The 21,761-nt window shown below is 36.2% G+C and overlaps 1 protein-coding gene across 3 annotated transcripts in view; it reads right to left on the reverse strand.

Annotated features, from left to right (window-relative positions):
* bdg (bedraggled) overlaps positions 1–21,761 on the reverse strand; it is a 51,153-nt gene that overhangs the window by 28,460 nt on the left and 932 nt on the right. For all 3 annotated transcript variants that reach the window (XM_067356194.1, XM_067356193.1, XM_067356195.1), the window contains exons 2-4: positions 21,162–21,344; positions 13,845–14,874; positions 8,083–9,048 (exon numbers count right to left, since the gene is read on the reverse strand). In XM_067356194.1, the coding sequence (XP_067212295.1) occupies positions 8,083–9,048; positions 13,845–14,857 (1,979 nt within the window). In that variant the 5' untranslated portion in view covers positions 14,858–14,874; positions 21,162–21,344. The remainder of the gene's footprint in view (positions 1–8,082; positions 9,049–13,844; positions 14,875–21,161; positions 21,345–21,761) is intronic.

The following is a 21,761-nucleotide window of genomic DNA, read 5'->3' on the forward strand; positions in this document are numbered from 1 at the left end:
TAAAACTATGAAAAGTAATGCTTAACTTCTTCGGTTGCGCTCTAATTACTCGTCGTTATTACAGCCATACTTTGCTCTCGTGAGTTGCAACTGTACGTTTTTCGCTGCCGACACTGATTACACCAGTGCGATGGTGAAGCCTAAAAGAAAAATAATACGCTCGAGTTCTGCCCGTTATCGCTTTCAAGTACACCATTTGATTTACGTAGCGTTGTTAAGCGCCAGAGAAATCGAATATTTTAGAATACAGCAATATTATTTTACAAATACATTTCTTTAATAAAAGTAAAGTTAATATTTAATTAAAATTAATCTCAGAATAATTAAACCTAAAAAAAAAAAAAACAAAAAAAAATTTCTCATATTACGTCTGTAATAATTTTATTACCTAGATTATTTTATTTTTATTAATCACGTCAACAGTCTTCACATTGAACTTATATAACTTTTGTATTTAAATTTACATCACAGTTATATTGAAATGATTATTTATTCAAAGAATAGTCGTTTAAGAGAACTCGCGAGAATTTCTTCTAAGACGTACATTCCCAGACGTACTTACATTTAACATATCTAACCGGTGCATTCTTGGCCGATGACACTAACCAACCGGCACGGTAAATTCTTACTTCTGTTAGAACATTCCCACAGTAACGAAAACGTCACAAAAGAGCAGTTCATTCACGTTCGAGCAATGTACTTCTGACTGTCGAACCTCGATAATTGGTTCGGAACACTATTGTCCCTTAAGCAACTTGTCTGGCAGAAAATGCCGTCGCGCAATCTGACAAATATACGGAAAGTCTTTCGCAAAAGACTGACAAATTACTCGTGCATTTATGTACTTCTGGCGACACTGTCGAAATAGAGCGAATTAACGGAAATAACATACGAATACAAATTGTCCTTTCTAAAAGAATCATCCTTTCCAACACAATTTCACGAAAATTTCTGCACGAAATAATGTTTAATGCAGTAATTAAAATTAATTAAAAAAGAAACAATTGCGCGCTTTTATCGCGGACTTAACGAGATGTGATAATCTGTAGAGAATTAGTAGAGCGCGCTAATGAAATCGCGCGGAATTGTCCTCGTGAAATTGGATTCTGGCGAGGAACGCGGAATATGTGACGCGGAATTTCGATATCATCCAAAACGCGTCGGTCAGATAATACATAGGTTTCAAGAGCCCTTTGTTAAAAACTACCTCGTAAATCTCTCTCATCGTCGCATATATGATGAGCAGAAAATGTGCATTGCGAATTTACGCGCTAAAAAAATGTCATTTGAGCAAGCAGATCGTAGCAAACGCGATAAAGTAAACGCACATAAATTACAGACTGCATGTCATCCTCTGTCGTCCATACTAATGATACATGTTCGTTTTATGTTACTCGATTACAATAAAGTTTAAACAAAAGCTTTCACAAGCTACTGGAAATTGTAAATAAATCGACAATAATAATTTTAGATCAATATTTACGCGTAATATACGCATATTATGTAATTTTAAACACTCTTTCTATTTTATATAATCGCCTAACAATGGTTATCCATACTCAACTAATATTGTTGTAAACTCTGTCTGCAGTTCTAGTGATGCTTACAAAGTGAAATCTGAATAGGATCAAAAAAAATTTGAAAAATTTAAAGGGAAAGTTCTTGGGAAGAGAGGCGGCGAGATATTACAGCGATATGAAAAACCGGTTATCCGCCTACTCCTAGATTACCTATCAGAATAATTCATTTTTTACGCTCCACATACTTCATGTATCTTCATTTCCCGAAGAGCAAAGCTAATCAAGTTCGACAGTCTAAAGATGGAGAAAGTTTGTGGAAACAAAAAACCTTATAATAAAGAATCTTATAATAAAGAATCTTATAATGCAAAATGCAACCGCAAGCTAATTATAAAAAAGATGGAAAAATAAACAAATAAACAAATAAATAAAAGAAAGACAAATAAAAGAAAAATAAACAAATTTTAAACAATCGATATAAAGCATCTTTGAAACTAAGCCCTAAATTACCGTCTGGCAACAAATTCTTGTTAAAATGATAGATGTATTATTTTCGAAGATCAATATACTTTTACGACAAACATGACACATCTGGTCATGCATTTATTCAAGAAATCACCTGTTTTCACAGCAGGTGAAGTGTATACCGGATGTGCTTACACACATAAGGTACGATCTGTCGATGTTCACATAAACATCAAAAATTGCAGTAACAGATGTTGCGGAACTCTTTGTATAAAAATTTCAATACGAGCAAGTTGTACTATGAAGAAATTTTTTTACTTTCCATCAATGCACTTTAGAATAACGATATTTACAACTATTTTGCTAGATGACTTAGAATTATTATAAAATAAAAAATGTTTGAAATTATGTGAAATATAAAATTGTATTATTTTTGACAATCTTAATTCATTACTCCTAATTTTTTATATTTAATTATTCCGTCATAACTTCAATTCTCGCAAAAAAGTCACAATAAAATTTGATAAAATATACTTGTTAATTATCATTATACAAAGTGCTCGAGACTTTTGTGACTTACTTTTTATATAGAAATTCTTTGACCAATGTACAAAGTACAAAGATAAAACAATAAATTTTGAAGCATTCTGTATACATTTTCTCTGAATAGATTTAAAATAATTCTCATCATCAAGATATTTCATATAAATTTGCAAAAATTTCAATATACAAAATAACACTAATAAAATTTTTCACAAAGAAACGTCGACTAATTCAGTACCGAACGCGACTGCAATGTTCTGGAAAAATATATATCCTAGAAATGTATCCTAATATAAATCAGGTCTCGGCTTACTGATTAGGTAAAATCGTTAAAGTCAGTAAGAAGATTAGGTATGCTCGGAGTCATCGTTACAAGTGCCTACCTGTCCTGGGAAAGCCTGAATAATGGGCGACCAACGGCTTCATCTGGGAAATAATCAATAAGGACAAACAAGCTAGCGTGTGTACGTGTACAGGTATATACGAACCTAATATACTACTGACCGCCCTTTCGTGGTACGATTGATACGGAATTCCCTTTGAAAGCACATGTATTTTCAATTGAGCTACTAGCATTTCAGACCTGAATAACGCTTGTTTCCACAATCATGTTTCAGTTTATTACAGAATTATTTATTTAACAATTTACTAAACAAATTTTATAGCAAGAGAAAATATAATGGTGGAATTTTCAAATATTGCAAGTTTATAAAAAAAAGACCTGTTAATTAATCTGTACTAAAGTTACATACAAAAATAATATCTAAATAAAATATCCTAAAAAAATATTAATTTATTTAGAACTTGTTGATTATAGCACATCTTTATAATTATCAAAAAGAGAACATAATGGTCGCTCATTTTAAGCGGCAGAGTAACAAAGATCTACAACTGCCGATAACGAAATAATATGCGAATCTAGATGAGGGCATGGTATCTTCCTAAAAACAAAGGAAACTTGCGAAAGTGGCTGAATTGGACCGTGTAACAAGACTGAGATCTACGCTGCATAGCGACAAAAAGCGAGGAGCGAAATGTCAGCACGGAAGTAGGAGATCGCTTTTCGTCTCGATAAGATCTGCGCACGAAGAAAATAATCCTCTATTTCGGGTCACTTCAAGCTTTTACCCATCTCTTTTATTTCTCCTTTCTTTGTCTATTTATCTGGCAGCTTGCTAAACACAATATTTTTCGATAAAAAGAATTAAATTTCTGCATCAGCGATTGCAATTTCTTTGCTGTTATAATTGCGTGGATTATAATTTTTTCGAAGCTTTGATCATTTTCATAATTTAATCTTTTGTAATAAGAATTATTAATAATCAATTATCTCCAGGTAACTTATGTTTCTACAATTAAAAACGAAGTCTTTTGATATAATTATTTCTATCTTATTATTATCTAGCAACTTATATCGTCGAGTATATAACAAAAAAAGTGAATACTCCAAAAAAACATGATCGTAAGATAAAAAGAAATTATAAATTAATATTTGTGATTAATACTTCTGAATTACAAAAGTGAATCCGTGTTTAAATTTATGAGTTCGACTACAAGAGTGCAAAAAGGCGAATGCCGCCGTTTGCGTTGACGCAGCACACAACTCCGCCGAGATCAATAAAACTATCGAGAAGAAGTGCCGAGAAAAGTAAGTATGCACAAAGAATTAAGTGCAACGACCGAACAACGCGACTATCTCGGTAGTACAATATATTATGATCATCCGTTCTCAAAAAAAAGGCAATGCTTTTGACAAATGTAAATTATTTAAATATATATCAAATTGATCAAATGATTTAAAATTAATCTTTCGGAAACAATCAATTTTTATCGCGACATTAAGCTACTAAGAAAGAAATCTTTTTCATCTCAAATGTCGGGGAAATTCTTGAAAGACATCATCAAACGAAGAGAACAAAATACGCGCATCATGTTCGCTTCTTTTACTTCGGTGAACACACTCGACGATTATAGAACACTTACTCCGCGATGCTCGCGACTATAACGTTAGTATACCGTTAAAGTAACTTACATGAGGCGGTGCACCATCGTCGACCCGGTACTGACTACTACTCCCGGCAGCAACCAACTGACCCAAATATGAATCATACACGCATTGTCAAAGAATCCAAGCAATTACGAAAGAAACGTGCCGTTGACATGCTACAATTGTATCGTGATGAAATTTCTCATTAACGTCTTTATATGTCATGCGATATCTAAGTCATAAGTTAACAAGTATACTTCCTCTTTAATGCTGCAAAATAATATCGCATTTCTTCCAATCGAAATTTGTTTTAAAAATTTCGCGGATATTTAATTATAATAAATTTTCCCATAAACAAAATGATTTCAATTTTCAACAGAATATACCACCGTATCTCAAATATATATATTATTATTAAATGTTTTGTATAAGCACGCGATAGCCAAATTATTATTCCCCAAAAATAGATTAAATAATATGAGTAGAAATGCAAGCGCGACTTGGTTGCACGAAGGAAATTGTGGCGCGCGGCATTAATGAAGGGAGTAGGTGTGTCGGCGCGACGAAGACGACGGTCACGGTTCGAAGGGAATATGGTCGTTTCCTTAGGCTTGCTCGCTCCCGGTTAGCGTTCGATACTTTGGAACAGTGGATAATTGCGACTTCGGCAAGAAACACGGCGTCCCTCATACGGCGTTCATTGACAGGCGGAAGAGATTTTGTGAACTTGACAAGAACTCCAACCAATTAAAATCACCGCGTTTATTCCCCCTTGCTCGAGAAAACGTCTCACGTTCCGCAAATCAACGTCGATCCTGTTAATCCTGTTCAACACATGCGAAAAGTATCTATACGTGTTAATTCTGCTATACTAAACGAGGTTATTGGCTTTAAAAGACAAGCTTGTGAAAGATTGAATACCTTGAAGCGTTTTTCAGATAGCATAATGAATGTATGTCTTTCCAAATATATACGTGAATTTTTTGCATACATTGATTAAAAGCAAACATTAAGTAATTAAATAACAGAAAAAATTATGAAATAATTAGAAATAATAAGATAATAACATGAAACCGACGTAAGAAAAGAAAAATTACACAAGAACAAAAGAATTACACACTTATAGTTTTGAAAAGTGAAGGCAGTAATGTCATTCTTCGAAAAATAAATAAGATCCTAGAATGAAATTGTTGCAATTGTTATTGCGCAACAAATATTTGCACAATTTGTTATCATTATTAATAGGTACTTCTCTATCGCGTAAGATCGAATTCTCATCGAATTATACAGTATTTCTATTTTACTTTTTATCCAATATCTCTCATATGTTATTATCAATTTAATTAAACATTATAATTATAAAACGCGCGAAATCTAAGTCCTTATCTCTATACATTATTCGAATAATGTTGCGATCAAAGCGTTCTATCACGTGAAAGAGATCTCTCGTTAGTCACATCATGTATCATATAGCTTGATCATAATTAATTCATTAATAATAGGCGCACCAAACAAATATCACATAACGAAACATCTCAAATATGTTATGAGAGTCGTCATTACTTTGCCTTCTCACGTTTGTATATGGAAAACTGGCACGTAAATCAATAAATGCTTCCGTCATCCCCGAGAGATCTTGCTCCTTGCTCGGTACAGGAGAACGGATTGCGCAACAGGTTACACGGTTCATCGACAGCGAAACAATCTCTGAACGATTGAGATCATCGACCCTTTCGATCCTGACGAAATCGACCGGACACAATTTACAACAATGGATCGTTGACTGAGCGAATCATTACACGCTCGTTATTCGAGGACATTAAATTTTACTATTTTTGAATAAAATAAATTTCTAATTGAGATGCGCTATTATCCGCACTTAAAACATTTTTCAGTCTACGACGACGGATTATTTATGAATCGAGGTGTTTTGCATTCATTATCGTCATCTAAAATCCACAGTTTCGATCGATAAAATTACGTCCAAATAAAACGAGATATCGCATTATGAGACTGAAAATAACCCACAAGATTAATGGTAATAAATTTTTCATGGTTATAAATTTGCCGTTATCGCAATAAGATAAATTATATTTCTCACGTGACTACATGTAACACTGCACAATTAAAAACGCAAAGCGTCGGCGAATAAATAAACGTAATATTGACACTACTTTCGCGATTCAGTGCCAGCTGTAAACGAGGCTCGTTAAGCTGAAAAACGAGACACGACTTACAGTTACCTCCGAGTGACTGATAAATTTATCATCGTGCATGTATTTGCTCTATGTGGGTTACTGGTATAATTCACTGGTATTAAAAATAACCAGTTAGATAAATATTCCCCACTGAAAATGTTTAAATATTATTCAACTATTAACGCGATTGAACGCCGATAACGAAACACTAAAGGAGGTCAAATAGTGTTATTGGCAGTTATTGATGGAATATAATCTAAAATTTCTAGTAAAACGGAATATCCTCTCACACATTACGAACAGACGATTTCTGCAGCTGATATGTATGACAACACAGCTCGTAACGCGTCAAGGATCTTTGTGTAGAACATTAAAAAGAGAACGTTTACACTGTGTGTGTGTGTGTGTGTGTGTGCAAAAACAATACTTTTGTTATACGTTCGCACGTTGATATCAACTTTTCTCATCAATCTTTTTTCATTATTTATTTTATTTCATTATTTGGAGCAAACTTTGCAAAGTTTTCATATTCTTGTCATCTTCGATTTGAGCATAATTACGGCTATTGTAATATTTATTTCTTATTAAATGGCAGATAAAATTTCTTTCGAGGTGATAAAATATTATATTATTAAACATACGAATATCAAGATGTATAATGTCCTTCACTGTTCGTTAATGTACCGAATTTCTGATATCATTGCCAATGAATAACGTATGACTTTGCAAAACATCCGATTAAACAAAATAAAAAGCGTGTAACAATTTCTGATCTTCAGAATGGAAACACGCTTAATCGAGGACAATCAGAGTCAAAGAAGAATCCAACGCGCAAAAATAATTTTCTGGTCTAATTTTCTAACGCCTGGGCTGCGAAGTGTATCAACCGATTGCGCAAACAAGGAGCCAAAGCGCGAGTAATGTCAAGCTTGGACGGGTAGCAAGCAACAATCGAGTCGTTAACTCCGTTCTCGCTTCCGGTGAGTGTGGCAAGAGGTTCAAGCATCAAGAGAAAAGACGCAAAACGGGATGATTCCGAGAGTTTCAGCCAACCATAAAGGTCGAGCTTTTTACGCGTTTAAAAACACATCATAAATTCATCGGACACGCATTTGTTTACGAAAGGCTTTACAATTCTGCTATGTATTTAATTTGACGCACGATGATTACTAGCATTACAGTTGTTATAAATTGAATTTTTAGTCTTCATAATTAAGCGAATATAATACAGCCCGTTATTTAGAAATAAAAAAATTCTTTTGTGCGAAGGATTCGAGATATGTCCACGGTTGCATAAATCTATCTATACATATCTACACGTATCTCTAGCAAAATCACGTGACAAATGTAATCACATTTGTGTACTCACCTTCTCGAAGTGGCACGCTGCGGGCTAGTCGCCGTGCTGGAGGGTGGACTGGTGGAAGCACCGCCAAATGAACTGGAGCAGGTCGTAATGCCGGATGCGACTGTGGTGTCACTGACCGTGGTCGTAGATCCGAGACTGCCCTGCCTCGAAGACGCTTCACGACTTCGCGCACCTCGCGACCTACCACCGCCGGCGAATTGCCGGCCGGTCCGACGCGGCGTCGCGACGCCGGCGGCGGTCGCGTTTCTCGCAGGCGCGCTCGCGGGTCGCAGCAGCGTGCCGGAATTACCGCCGTTGGTCTGCGCCGCGAGGATTTCCGGTGCGATCAGCGCAATGTCCGGCAGTGAATTCGGCGCCGAGACGATCGCGGCGCGCCGATTGGTTAACTCGTTGCCTCTGCGTTGTGTGCCTTCGGGTAGCCGCAGATGACGCAGACGCCGCATAGACGCGCGCATCCATGAATTCGCGGTAGCGGCGACTGAGCCGGTGGTGATCGTCGTTGTCGAGACGTCGTGATTCTCACGATCGACTGCTTCATTCGTGGCGTTACAGCGCGCGGTGGCCTCGTCGTCCTCATCGCCGTCGTCGTTGTTGTTGTTATCACCGTTACAACGCTGCCGATGGCGACGACTGTTGTTATTGTTTTGACGATCAAGAAGCGCGCCTCCAGAAGATGGCCACCGTGAGTCACCGACCGCTAAGGGCTTTGCCGTCACGGTGACGGACATCGCGACACTGCGGGTCGCCTCCGTCTCGTGATGGTCGCGGGCGCGCCTGCGCCCCGTGTTTCCGTTAGTGGGAGAAGCGCTTCTCCTACCCCCCGGTTCGTCGCGTTCACCGCCGACCGTGGTGAACGGTTCCGCGGCCCGTAGACCATCCACTTCCTCGAGCCACGACCAATCCACTTCGGAGCCGTCCGAACAGCCGTCCTCGGTCGCCGTTGCCGATTCTATTTCCGGTGTCTGTCTGCAAGCACAAGGAAATGCGGGATTAATCTTCGCCGTATGGGTCCTGCGAGTCTCGCTCCAACGAACGTGAAACATTAACCGGAACGGTGGTACAACCGTTTCTTCTTTTTCTTTTTTGCAGATACGAGAGACTAAGTAATGCAAATATGGAAATGTATTCTTTAGTGGCGATAAGAAGAATAATAGAAAGGACCGCATTAATCATAGTAAATATTTGCACAGCTACCGGCAACATTAGCTAATTAAAAGATCTTATTAAATTATTTAAAATCTAAAAAATGTTAATCACATTAACGTGCAACATGTAACGTGTAAAAAATAAATACGTAGACAGTCAAACAATTTCTCGGTGATGTTATTATTCTTTAATATTGTAAAAAATTTCACAACTCCAATATAAATTCCCTTTTTACACTAAAGCAACAGGTTTCCCGCTCCTTTCTACAAAAATTTCCGCATAATGGGTCAATGATCTCAACCTCTGTCGCACTCCTCTAATTTCACACATCTCTTATTTCCAGGAGGAAATAGAAAAACCGTGATAACCGCTGCGACAGTTAAACACGCGGATTATCTCGCGCGTATAGAATAGCCCGAAGAAAGATCATTCCGGAGAACGGCAGATCGCAGAACTCTTTGTTCTCCGTAAGGATAGCCGCACGTGCCACTTGGAGGGAATCGAAAGTAACGTAGCAGGGGGGCAAGAGAGGGTATGCCACCTCGATGCGGGCTCTACGCTTGGCGCGCACGACCCCCGTGTACCGTGACTTCCGGTCCGGAATGCCGGCGAGAGCGCCTAACACCGGTCGACGGACGCCGCGCGCTGAGGAAGGTACTTTTACGCGATCCCCGTGGGTGCCGCACACCCCACATCCGTCCTGACCGAGACCGACGAGACGACGAGGGATAATAGGATACGCGACCGCGTGTGGGAGCGCGAGCCCCGTGTGCTTTGCCGTGTCGCGTCTTTCCGCCCGCGCGGCTGCTCCTCCTTCTCGGTTGAACCGCCGCGCGATTACGAATTGTAGGAAGATAACCGTAGGAATGTGGGTGGAGAAGGGCTGGGTGATTCTTCTCGTGCCTCGAAACAACGAGTCGCTTGCACGTGAGCAGCGCAGGAGACAGGGGTTAAAATGAGCACGCGGGGGGATTGCAGTGGATAATTCAAGTTTCTCAAGTAAAGGATGAATTGTGAGAACGCATATGCGTTAAAACTAGCATGAACAACATTGTATGTACATCTGAATAGCTTATTTTAGAAGGATCTTACTCCAGAAATACAGAGAGTGTATTTTTAAACGTGATGTACTTTTTATGTGGACACACATTATATAGAAAAAGCTTTATTCCTGTCACGGAATCAATAATAAACTAATATAATAATAGAATGTTTTTTATACAATTATGTTATCTCTATCGAGTTCTTTTTATATTTCTTGAAAAATAAAAATTCTACTGCGTATATTGTGTTTAAAAAGAATAATTCCTTTATGTATTCAGAATTTATCGTCTTTATTTAAGTAAGATTAGATGGTTCGCTAATATTCTAAGTCTATAAATCTATTTTAAACTTCATTTCTTCCATATTTTACTTTTATGTCCAATCTGGTCGCTTATGACGCTATGCAGAAGGTATGTAATGATTCAGAACATCAGAAAGTCGATATAAAGTAGAAAGACTTTGTGTTTAGATTCAGTAGACGATATGAGCGGCTATGTATAATACGTACTTAAGAATTTTCCAATATGCATTTCATTATCACTATTTGAAAAGATTGATGAAGATTGATGAAGGTTACAATTAAGTTTTGTACAAAATAAAAGTTAAATGTCTAAACAACTACTAATGAAACTTAAATAATACCTGAAACCGTTAATTACGTTTAATTGCGTTACGCGTTATTTTCATTACTTTCGCATTGAATTAATTCGTAGTGTGTGTAACTCCTCTTTACGCATAAATCATATATTTCTCTTTGGAAATCCGCATCGCGGACGAGCAGCGAGGCATTGAGGGATTTCGTCACAAGCAACGCGCATAACTGCGACGCGGCTTTCCGGACGCGTAATGCGACCGGCACGGTTGCGACTCTCACCTTATTGTGCGCGAGTCGCGCGTGGGAAGTGTTTCGCCGATATAACGACTGAAATTTTTGTTCAAATCCCGCGGATCTATTCGACAAAGAGAGAAAGAGAGAGGGAGAGGTCGTTCGAATGCCCGTTGACCCGATTACTTTTGCAACGCTTGCGACGGTCACGTACCAATGCAAACAGTGACTTTCTAAATGCGATCGTGCCCTTTCTCAGTGCGTCCGTATCCTTTGTCGCAAATACATCAATCTCCTTTAATATAAATTTAATATAAATATTGCTTTTCAATACGCTTCTGTATAAAAGTACAAAAAATTGTGATCGGTTTTGATATAATTAGAACACAGAATAAAGCTAGTAAAACTGAAACCTTTAAATATAATCGTTTGGGTATTAATAGCGCGTAAGTTATGATAAAAACTTTCTAGAACAAATTATAATTAGAACTTCCTATGAATGCTAAAGATTAATTTTATATACAATTTATATTTTGTTTGATTTGTATATATTCGTCGAATTTATTCCGAAAATGTCTTCTGAGAGGAATCTTTGTACGTTTTTTCCAAACAAATCAGTTTTCAAGACTTCTATTCTTCTCGGATTTCTTCCTTTCCCATGTATTCCCATTCTTACTCTTATATTTCGTTATGTCCCGGAGCCTACACTTTGTATTCCTCTTGTCTTACAATTTACAAGCGAAACTGCATCTCCGACAGCATTATGTTTCGCTCAGACGCGACTTCTCGCGAATTAATCCGCAGAATGACTTTCTAAACATGGTCGTGCCCTTTCTCAATGTGTCTGTATCAACAACGATATTGCAGTCGTATTATGGACGATGAAGGTTTCACGCCATCATACCGCACTGCAATTGTTATTAATTATTTCCTTCGCGCATGGAACAAAAGCGTCGGTACGCTATTGTAGGTACAAGATTGTGGATACGATGACTCGCTCTCGGAATATGGCGTTAACGAGTAAACGGAAGAGCCGCAGAATTACGCTACTGGATGACAATCAGTAAAATATCCAACTGCATTTTTCTCCGACTACCGAGAAAAAGTTGATGATAATAATAACTTTTAATATTATCCAATATTGATATTCTATTCTTATATTTTAGTACTATGCGTATTTAATGCAGGCTTTTTACTCAAAGATTTGATAAATTGTATTGAAATAAAAATTATTAAATAAATAGGAAATTTAATAGATAATGTAAAATAAAAAATATGCATATGTTTATTTTGATATCAGCAAGTCTATTTGTCATTCTATATAATATGCGTTTTGCAACATGTGTCTCAAAGACCAGAATTTTCCGCTTTCACGTGACGTACGTAATGTTCCATCTTTCCGAAGTGTTCCGCGCGCGATTCGGTGCGGGACTTAATTCATTGCATGTTTGCACGCTTACGTGAATGCTCGTCTCGTGATACCGTTGTGCGAATCATCGTGAAAATACGCACTACATGATGTCGCTTACTTTTACGACTCGCGACTGTCATAATTTTTTCAAAGTGAGAGCAATGCGTTTGCTTCTAGATCGAATATTCACATTCGCTCTAAATCGTTGGCCATTAGAAAGTTTCACTATCGCCAGAGAGAGTAAATTTCTTGAATTGAAAAAAATATTAACTTTCAATCTTTTATAATTAGAAACAAGTTATGTAATAATTTATATGTTATCATTAAGATTTCACATTTTTATATCAAAATCGTGTAATATATATTGTTAAAAATCAATTTTATAATAAATTTCGTTTTTTACACGACTTTGGTGTTTAATTGAAAATTTTTATATATGACAATTCTCAAGAATAACAATCAGTAAAATTCCTCAACAGAAATGGAATTGAGAGTAGTTTTCAACAAGTGCTCCGAGTTCACTTCAGCGGCTACTTGAGAGATCTACTCGTTGAAAGTGGCTCTCGATAAAAACTTGTACTTCTGCTAATAGCATAAGTGAAACATAAGACGAACATAATGTATTTACGATTATTAAAAGAGATCTATGTCATTGTGTTCAAGTTTCATTGTTAGTCCTTACTTCGATTGGCGACAAGGTTCTGTATTGTGCTCTTGTCTATTTCTCGTCTCCGAGCATGCATTTGTCGAATGAATCAAAATCAAGACAGTTTGTGTACTCGTTAGGTCGATCTGAATCTATGTAAATATTTCCGAGACAGTGCGCATCCTGCCGCTGCATATTCGAGTCTATCTATGCGCATTCCTACATCTGACTCGTACTAGTTATATGAGATTGTTTCCCGTCAAGTAAATGAGCCAAAAATATAAAAGTAAGAGGAAGAAAGAAATTTTTATAAACATATAATATACTTTCCGATAGGAAATTAGGATATTTAGTAATTTAATTTAAATATTCGTTACTTTCTAATTAGCAGAAATTAATGAGAGAAACTTAACAAGATAGAGAGAGCTTAATTACGCATTGAATTTTCAAATTATTTACCGTAAAAATTAATTTCTTTTACATCACAAGTTATCTGAGAATAATTTATCAGAATAATTTGTTTTATAGATAACTATCAGCTTGTTAATCTTAAAAGCTTTTTTTAATATATATATATAGATTATCATTGCAATGTAATAAAAATATGACACATATAACTTCTTTCTCTTCTACAAATATAAAACTCAAAAACGCAAAAAGGCATAAAAATATGCTAGAAGCAATCATACCTCGTGAGAAAGCTGGATACCCCATAATCGTCGGAGATCGACGGTGCGCAACGATATTCCTGGAAACTAGTGGATCTATCGATACCACCAAGTCCATCCGTGAGAGTTGAGTTTAAGCTCGTTCCTTCCGTCCATGATTTACGATGCGACTCTTGAAAGGAACGCCTCTTGCTCTCGCGCTTGAAGGTGATGTCCTCCTGACCGCGTCTCTTGAAAGCGGCTCTCGTGTGAGTTTCCGAATCAACGGAAACGGACCTGTTCCCGATCAAACTATCCTCTTGAAACTTTTTCGAATCTGGCGACGATTCGAAGGCTAAATTATCCAGCTGAACATCGTAGCCATTTGGTGTAACGACGTCCACCCTCGCATTTGCGTCATTTCTACCGGTAATTTCCTCGTTCCAAGTCCTGGACGGTGACTCGGAGGGGTAATTGGCCGTGTCCTTCTCAATCAGGGGACGCATGGAAGATATCGAGCGATTCAAGTCAACGTTCTCATTTCTTACGCGGCTAATGCTCGTCTCCGCTTGATCCTCGTTGTCGTCGTGTTCGGTAAGAAAATTGAAGGCATTATTTATCTCCCGCGCTTCATAAGTCTCGTCTTCGTGTTTCGCGATTGTGTTCATCGATTCTTCGCGGTCGGAGATCGTCGCATAGTCCACCGCGTCCCGTTGTGTTTCTTCATTGATATCGGAACAAGTTTTGCGTATCATTGGCTCCAGATTGCGGGTAATATCGCGAACCCGCTTGATCGTGTCCGATGAGACTACGTCGATCCGTTTCCGAATCGGCACCACTTGATCATGGCCCAAAGTCACCAGAATGTCACCTTTGTCTATGTTATCTAGCACTCGCTCTTGTCGTCTAGTAAGAGAAAGTTTTTGCTCAAGTTTTGGAGGACAAACATCAAGTAAATGCTCCTGTTCTTCGGGTGTCGAATCGTCCACGGTGATACGCGGTACACACGCATCGTTTCCAAGATCAATCAAATCACCGTCTTCGTTAGAAGCCATCTTACGACGATTTACGCCTGCAAAAATATAAAAGCATTTTTGTTATATCAAACAGAATGACATAGCGTTCACAAATTTTTCTCTTATTGAATAATCGAGAAACATGTTGAATAATGAAAATAATAATATAAAACAAAATTAATCTTTTATTAAAAATTGATTAATTTTTCAGCAAATTAACATACTAATATAGTTTATAAAAAGCGCGATTGTCAAGTCGCAAAAGATATATTATTTTCATATAATATTTCATTTGCAACTTAAACTCAATAAGACTTAAAAATAAGATGTATATATCGTTAAATTGCACGATATTCTAGATGATATAATTTAAACTTTAATAATTATACTGGTTTCAAGAATTATTTTAAATGATCAGATTAACCGGACCAAGTATGTCGGCGATTTTTGCAACCTTATGAACTCGTCCTAGATTCGTCTGACCCGACTAAGAAATCTCTGGTACAGACTAGACTGCGGTACTCTCATTGACCGCTATAGGACCATTTCACTCGACTTGCAAACCTTTCGCAAACGCAAGCTCATTAATTCATCGCGCCATTTCTCCAATGCTTTCCAGTGATAACTCACCGTTTCGAATATATCGGAGAAGATTCTGCAAAAATATACCCGCCATGTAATGCATTACAAGTGTTCGCAAGACCGATGTTATCATTTATAAACTTGTATGTATCGAAAGCAACTGATGCGTGATCTAAGAAAGAGGACTTACGCTTCATCGCAAGTGTTCGTAATTGTCGGTAACAATTAACGGCGAGATACTAAATGAATGCGATTTGCAACGCGATGAGGTATTTAGCCGATGAACAATATGTAACAGTAATTAGTACATTTATTTTTTATAGCTAACGTGTGAACTGTTTGACCTCCACATTTCATTTTGCGATTTGTCGATATTCATGTGGAAATGCTGTTGAGTTAACGTTTATCAATAATTATCAATATTTACAGTGTAGACTCGTTTAATATTCAAATATTTTATATTATATTATGTATTAAATGTACAGAAAATATTTTATTTCTGCATATTTTACATTTTATATCTGCATAATAATTATTCTACGTCTCATTTTCAATCGATCCGAGCAATTTTAAAAGTTTCCCTTATTTCCCTAATTTTGCTCCAAGATATGACGACTATTTTTCAATTTCCTTAACTTTCACCGATTTTCATTGGACCAATAACTCTATTATTTGCATGCTTCCACACCTTTTCTTTCTGATTAATGGCAAGAAATCTGAACACAAAAAATCCTATTTAGTTTTTCTCAAATATCATTTCGTTAACAAGTACTCGATAAATGCTTTCTTCGAACCCATCAGTGAGGAAATTGCATCTTCTAAAAACGTATCTATTTCTGTTCATGTTTCTGATAAAAACCGTTTTCCATTTCCTGTGCTGGAACTTGAAAGGAGATCGAAATTGAGCGGTATAGTCGATACTCCTACATCATTATAAGTCACGAACCATAAATCGGAGGAGAGTGTTACTGGTGTATTCTCAACTTACAATCAATAGAGCATTAACCACTTAACTACAATCTAATTGTAAGTGTATAAAATATATAGTGCAAAATATCGAATGTACAGAGGTGGGATAAAATAGTTTAACGTGGAATTTTAAATTAAAATAATTTAAAAAATATAATCTTTCCTTGTATTACATACAACTACAATGGAAATATAATACGATGTGATTTGAAACGATACTAAACGCGACTTGCCTATTCGAGCATCGCAGTGCTAAAAATAGTAAGATAACCGGAAAATGCTGATGTGACATTTAAAACCGGAATGATACGTTGCATTTAATAATATTTCAAATTGAAAAATAATTAGCGAAAATTACATGGAAAATCACTGTCGCGTGTTCAACATTGTAACTTAAATATTCATATAATTAAATAAATAACAAAAGTTCTTGTTAAAAAAAAGTTGATTGTATATTTATTTTAAAAAATCTATTAATTAAATCGAATGTAGTAAATGACTCGATTGTATTACGATAACATTATCATAAGATTGTAATGATGCTAGATGAAATATTTTTATCAATGTTATTTGTTCAACAAACTTCACATTGATTATTCTGAATGTATTATTAAAACATTTCTTAATTACGATCCACGCGCCATTAATTACCTATTCCATTGCAGGAAAGCTAATTAGAGTCACTAATTGTTCGATGCTTCCAAGCATACAGATAGAAATGTAAATCCTATAAATAATTCGGCGAACATAGCAGAACTCGAAATTCACGATGAACGCAAGACTAGTCATATCCGCCGACCCATGCTGATTAATTACCGCTGACGTACACAGGCACATGAGTCCAGTTCATGTGCACACAAATTCAGTTGGCGCATTAAACGCTCGGTTAGACCGCGTTTCTCACGACCCGTGGCCGGCTAGAAAGCAAACAAATGATGTAATTGTATACAATTACTCGACCGGCGGCTCTTCTGTCATTCTGATCACGTCATACCGAATTAACAATGTTGCCACCGCTTTGACGCGTTACGAATGTGCTCTCTATGATGTACAAAGAGCTTCGGAATAGCGGCTGTAAAAGGAATCAAGCTGAGTATGCGATGACGATAATGCGTGCGCGATGACGCATTCCAAAAAATTATTGTCAACTTCAGCTTGAGAAGACATATTCTTCTGATTTTCAAAAAAATTCGAGAAATAGAAATACTCATCGTTGACTTATAGATTAATTTATTTAAAAAATATATAAGCACAAACAAATAATTATCGCCAGAAAAATTGTAGAAAGAGAATCAAGACAGTGAAAAACGCGCACATTTGTTGTTTCTAAAATAAAAAATATCATAAAAAATGGATTTGCACAGCGGTTTCACTGATAAAATATCTATAGTTTTACGGTGAAAGTTGACAAATGAAGGAGAGTAATGTTTGAAATGACAAATTGCCGTTTGAGCGTAATCTATAATATCCTGCATCTCTGCGTGAATGAAATAATGAAAACTATGTCTAACATGTCATTTATGCAAAGGGAGACACGCGCACACAACGCAATTTATGAATTATGGAAACATATTCTCGTTCAACACTCGTTGAACCAGAAAGATGCCCGAGATATCTTTCAGCGACAAATGACCATCCCGGATTTTCTCGTAAGACTCTGAATCGATTGTCTCCAAGGCATCATTAAGAAAGAACGCCGCAGACTTGACGAATGACGTGAATAAGGCGCTTCACGCTTTATGCGTGATATTGCGCGAGAGCAGTACTTTCTCGACAGCAATTAATGCAACACATCCTTGCCTGGTGCGAAATTGACTTTCCGAAATCTTGTAGTCACGAACAGCCTACCTCCCTGCACATCGGCTGACTCATCACATCACTGTCTGCTCATTGTCGCGTGATGATCAATGAAGGGAGGCGGCTGTGCCACAAATCGCGCGGTTCGTTGAACCTTTAATCGCGCCACGCGGGAGAGCAAAGCGGTCATACACGCCCGACACGCACGCTTGAACTGCATTCATAGCGCCGACTTGTACAGGGTGTGTCAAAGGTCATGCGTTTCCTCTCGACTCAAGTGAATACCATCAGCATGTGCAAATATTTGCTGACAGTCTTATGACCAATAAAGTGAGTTAAGAAACTGCAACAAGTTTTTATGTTTCATTTATAGTTGTCACTCCTGTTTCTTAATTCATAAACTCTTGTAAAAATTTACACTTTATTAAATATTTCGACAGTTCAATTTATTTAGACTATTGTTTTATTGTAGAATTGTATTTATGATTTAGGGAAAGTAGATGACACGGAAGTCACCCTGTACATCGTTTTATTGCAGCACTCCAAGAGTTGCGTTCCCACGTCTCAAGAATGCATTTAAATTGCTTCCTACACTTTTTCCGCATCCTTGTGCATCCTTTGACTTCTCATCGCTATTATTCGTTATTATCTTAATTTTGAAAGTACAATTTGTGAAACACATTTATGTTACATAACAGATTTTTTTTTAATATTAAAAATTGATGATTGCTTTTATCATTTCATTAATTTAGTGATATTTACATTATTTATTATAATCTGCTCTTTAATGTATGTATAATGTATTAATATGTATAATTAATCAACTCAACACATAAAATGTTAATACCCTTGATTTGAAAAATAAAAAAAGAGGGCAAAACATAAAAAAATATGCTAAATTAGCTAATTGATTTTTAGCATCACGAATAAAGTTTCGAAATGTTTTTTGTTCCAGTCTACAAATATGACGCCTCTGTCATTGCAGACTACGCCGATGCATCATAATTACAGACTCATTACAATACATCATAACTGATTAGCGTGACGCTGCGATGACAAATGAAGCGGTGTCTTTAGTCTTTAGTCATTTTTAAATAGTCATAACGGTAATGGTCGTTTAAGAGTTAAATGGTACAACTTATATTATTTAAATATCCTATCCTATTTCTTTTCAGTGACGATACTTCACATGATCACGTATAGATAATCTTGATAAATCATACAACAAAAATAGTCAGAGAGATGCAACATATGTGTGTATGTATGTGTTTCTTTACATGTAGTATGCTACAATACTTGTCATATCTATTTCAATTATTTCAATCGTTTTAATTCAGTACTTTAAACTAGCGTCAATTCATCTTTTTAATAGAAAGGAGTTTATTAGAGAGTGCGTGTTTTTAAAGTTTGATCCAAATAATATTAATTATTTTTATATTAAGATAAACACAATATACTTTTATCATTAAACAAGCACAATTCTAATAAACTTTTCTTTGTTAAAAAATTAAATCAATGTACACATTGAAACTGAAACAATTGAAATAATCACTGCTCTTTTACTATTTTTTATTTATAATTTAATTAATTAAAATATTTTTAGTAATATTTAAAAATATAAGTAATTGCAATTCGATTTTACACATCCAACTACCTTGAAATAAGACAAATAGTGTACGTTGCATGTTTTAAAGATTAAACAGTCGTTAAAAACGTTTATGTCGATATCAATGTTTTACTACTCAACTCTTGATAAATCACAAAGCGACTCTCTTGTAAAGATGAAAAAGCGTAGCAGTTTATAGACAAATCAGTCGAGATCGCAATTAACTAAGAGTACAGAACTTTTTTGTCTATTGCAACCTCCGCGACAGAGCGAATAATTAGTTTCGATAGATTGAGCAAATAGTGCACGCAGTCAGATCGCGGTCGCAAACACACATACAGCAGCAAAGTGATAAATGAGGCATCAGCTGCTGAAGTCGTAGCTTTACATATGTTACTTTCCGCGACTAATTATAGTAATCAGTTATTGTAACAAGATCAAAATAAGTTATTGCAGTGAAAAATTATTCCAAGTAAAAGCAACATAAAAAAAGATTTAAATATATAAAGAATAACATATATAATGTTAGTAAAATAAATTATCTCTGTGTAACCTTTTAAAAAACAATTAATTTTATATTTATATAAATAAATAAATTGATGAAATTAATAAAATACGTAAAAAATATATAAATATACCCATTTAGAGTTAGCACGTAAAGAAATAGTTAATATAGATTGACAAAAATAAATTAATATTTAAATGGAAATAATTATTAATTTTACGAAATCCTCTAAAAATGTTGTATAATGTTTAATTATTCCTGCTAAATTATCAATTCAGAGGCAAAGGTTAACCATTATTTTTCTACTGACATTTTTCTACTGACGTTTAGTAGTTTTCAGAATCACAGCAAACCAGAAAATTGAATTAGCTATTCGAACGCGCGTAACTTATTACTCTTTTGTTCTTTTCTCGAATAAAATGCATATCACACAGCGCACAGCTTTTACGACTCACAAAATGCTTTTAATGTGCTGTTTTTGTATAGTGAACAATTAAAAGTCCTATTTCGCTTAAAGTTGAGAGAATATATTATGACAGGCCGATCGAATCAGACATCGCAAAAAAATATATGTTGTAAAAATAAATGTTTCAAGAAAAAAAATTTTTACACCCTTCTTATTAATCGTTTATTATCAACTGCTTTACTTCGTGAAATTATATGAATACCATACAGATAAAACAAAATTCTTTTATATGTTTAGTTTCGATGTAAAATCGATTTTAAAATTTGATATGATACGTTTCCAAAAGAGAAGTACTATTTTTTCTCATTCATTTGTAGAAAAGTCGATTGACGTTTTTTTTCCGCGGTGGCCGATTCGATTGCGACCGGCAAGAGTCACTTTCGCCGTCCATGTACACATATTGTCTATTTATACATACCTTCATGTCACTCCGGAACACCAAAGGTATCCCACTCAGGTGACCCGCGTAGCAACGCCAGAAGAGCGAATAGAAGAAGCGAGGCAGCAGCCGTATATCCGACATTTGAGAAAAAAGAAGACTCGTCGTTCGTCCACTTCGTCGAACCGGGTACGGACGCGCGCGCGCAGACACCAATGCACACTGCAATTCGTTTAAATCACGGTCATTCCACTCACATACGACCTTGTTCGGACGTCAATATATAAAAGGCACAACGCGACGCCAATAGATCTCATCTACATTTGTAGCACTCCGAAAGTCTCTAACCTTTCTTTGTTACTCCGAAATTTCACCGCAATACGAGCGATACAATCATGTCTTCTTTTCTTGGAATCGCTTTCGGGATTCCGTCCGTTCCGGCGCGGCTTTTCTCGTTAAAATAATCCTTACGCAAATATTCTTCCTTTCAACCGCCTCTTTTTTTCGCTTTTTACTTTCCGCAAGTCAAAATTCTTCGGAAATGATTGTGCCGAACAATCTGATCCGCGTGCGCACAATTCACCACGAACTAAAAATATTATACGACCCGGCTCGTTCGGCGCAACACAGCCTGCTGCT

This window comes from Linepithema humile, chromosome 5, assembly GCF_040581485.1.
Source record: "Linepithema humile isolate Giens D197 chromosome 5, Lhum_UNIL_v1.0, whole genome shotgun sequence".
Classification (NCBI taxonomy): domain Eukaryota; kingdom Metazoa; phylum Arthropoda; class Insecta; order Hymenoptera; family Formicidae; genus Linepithema; species Linepithema humile.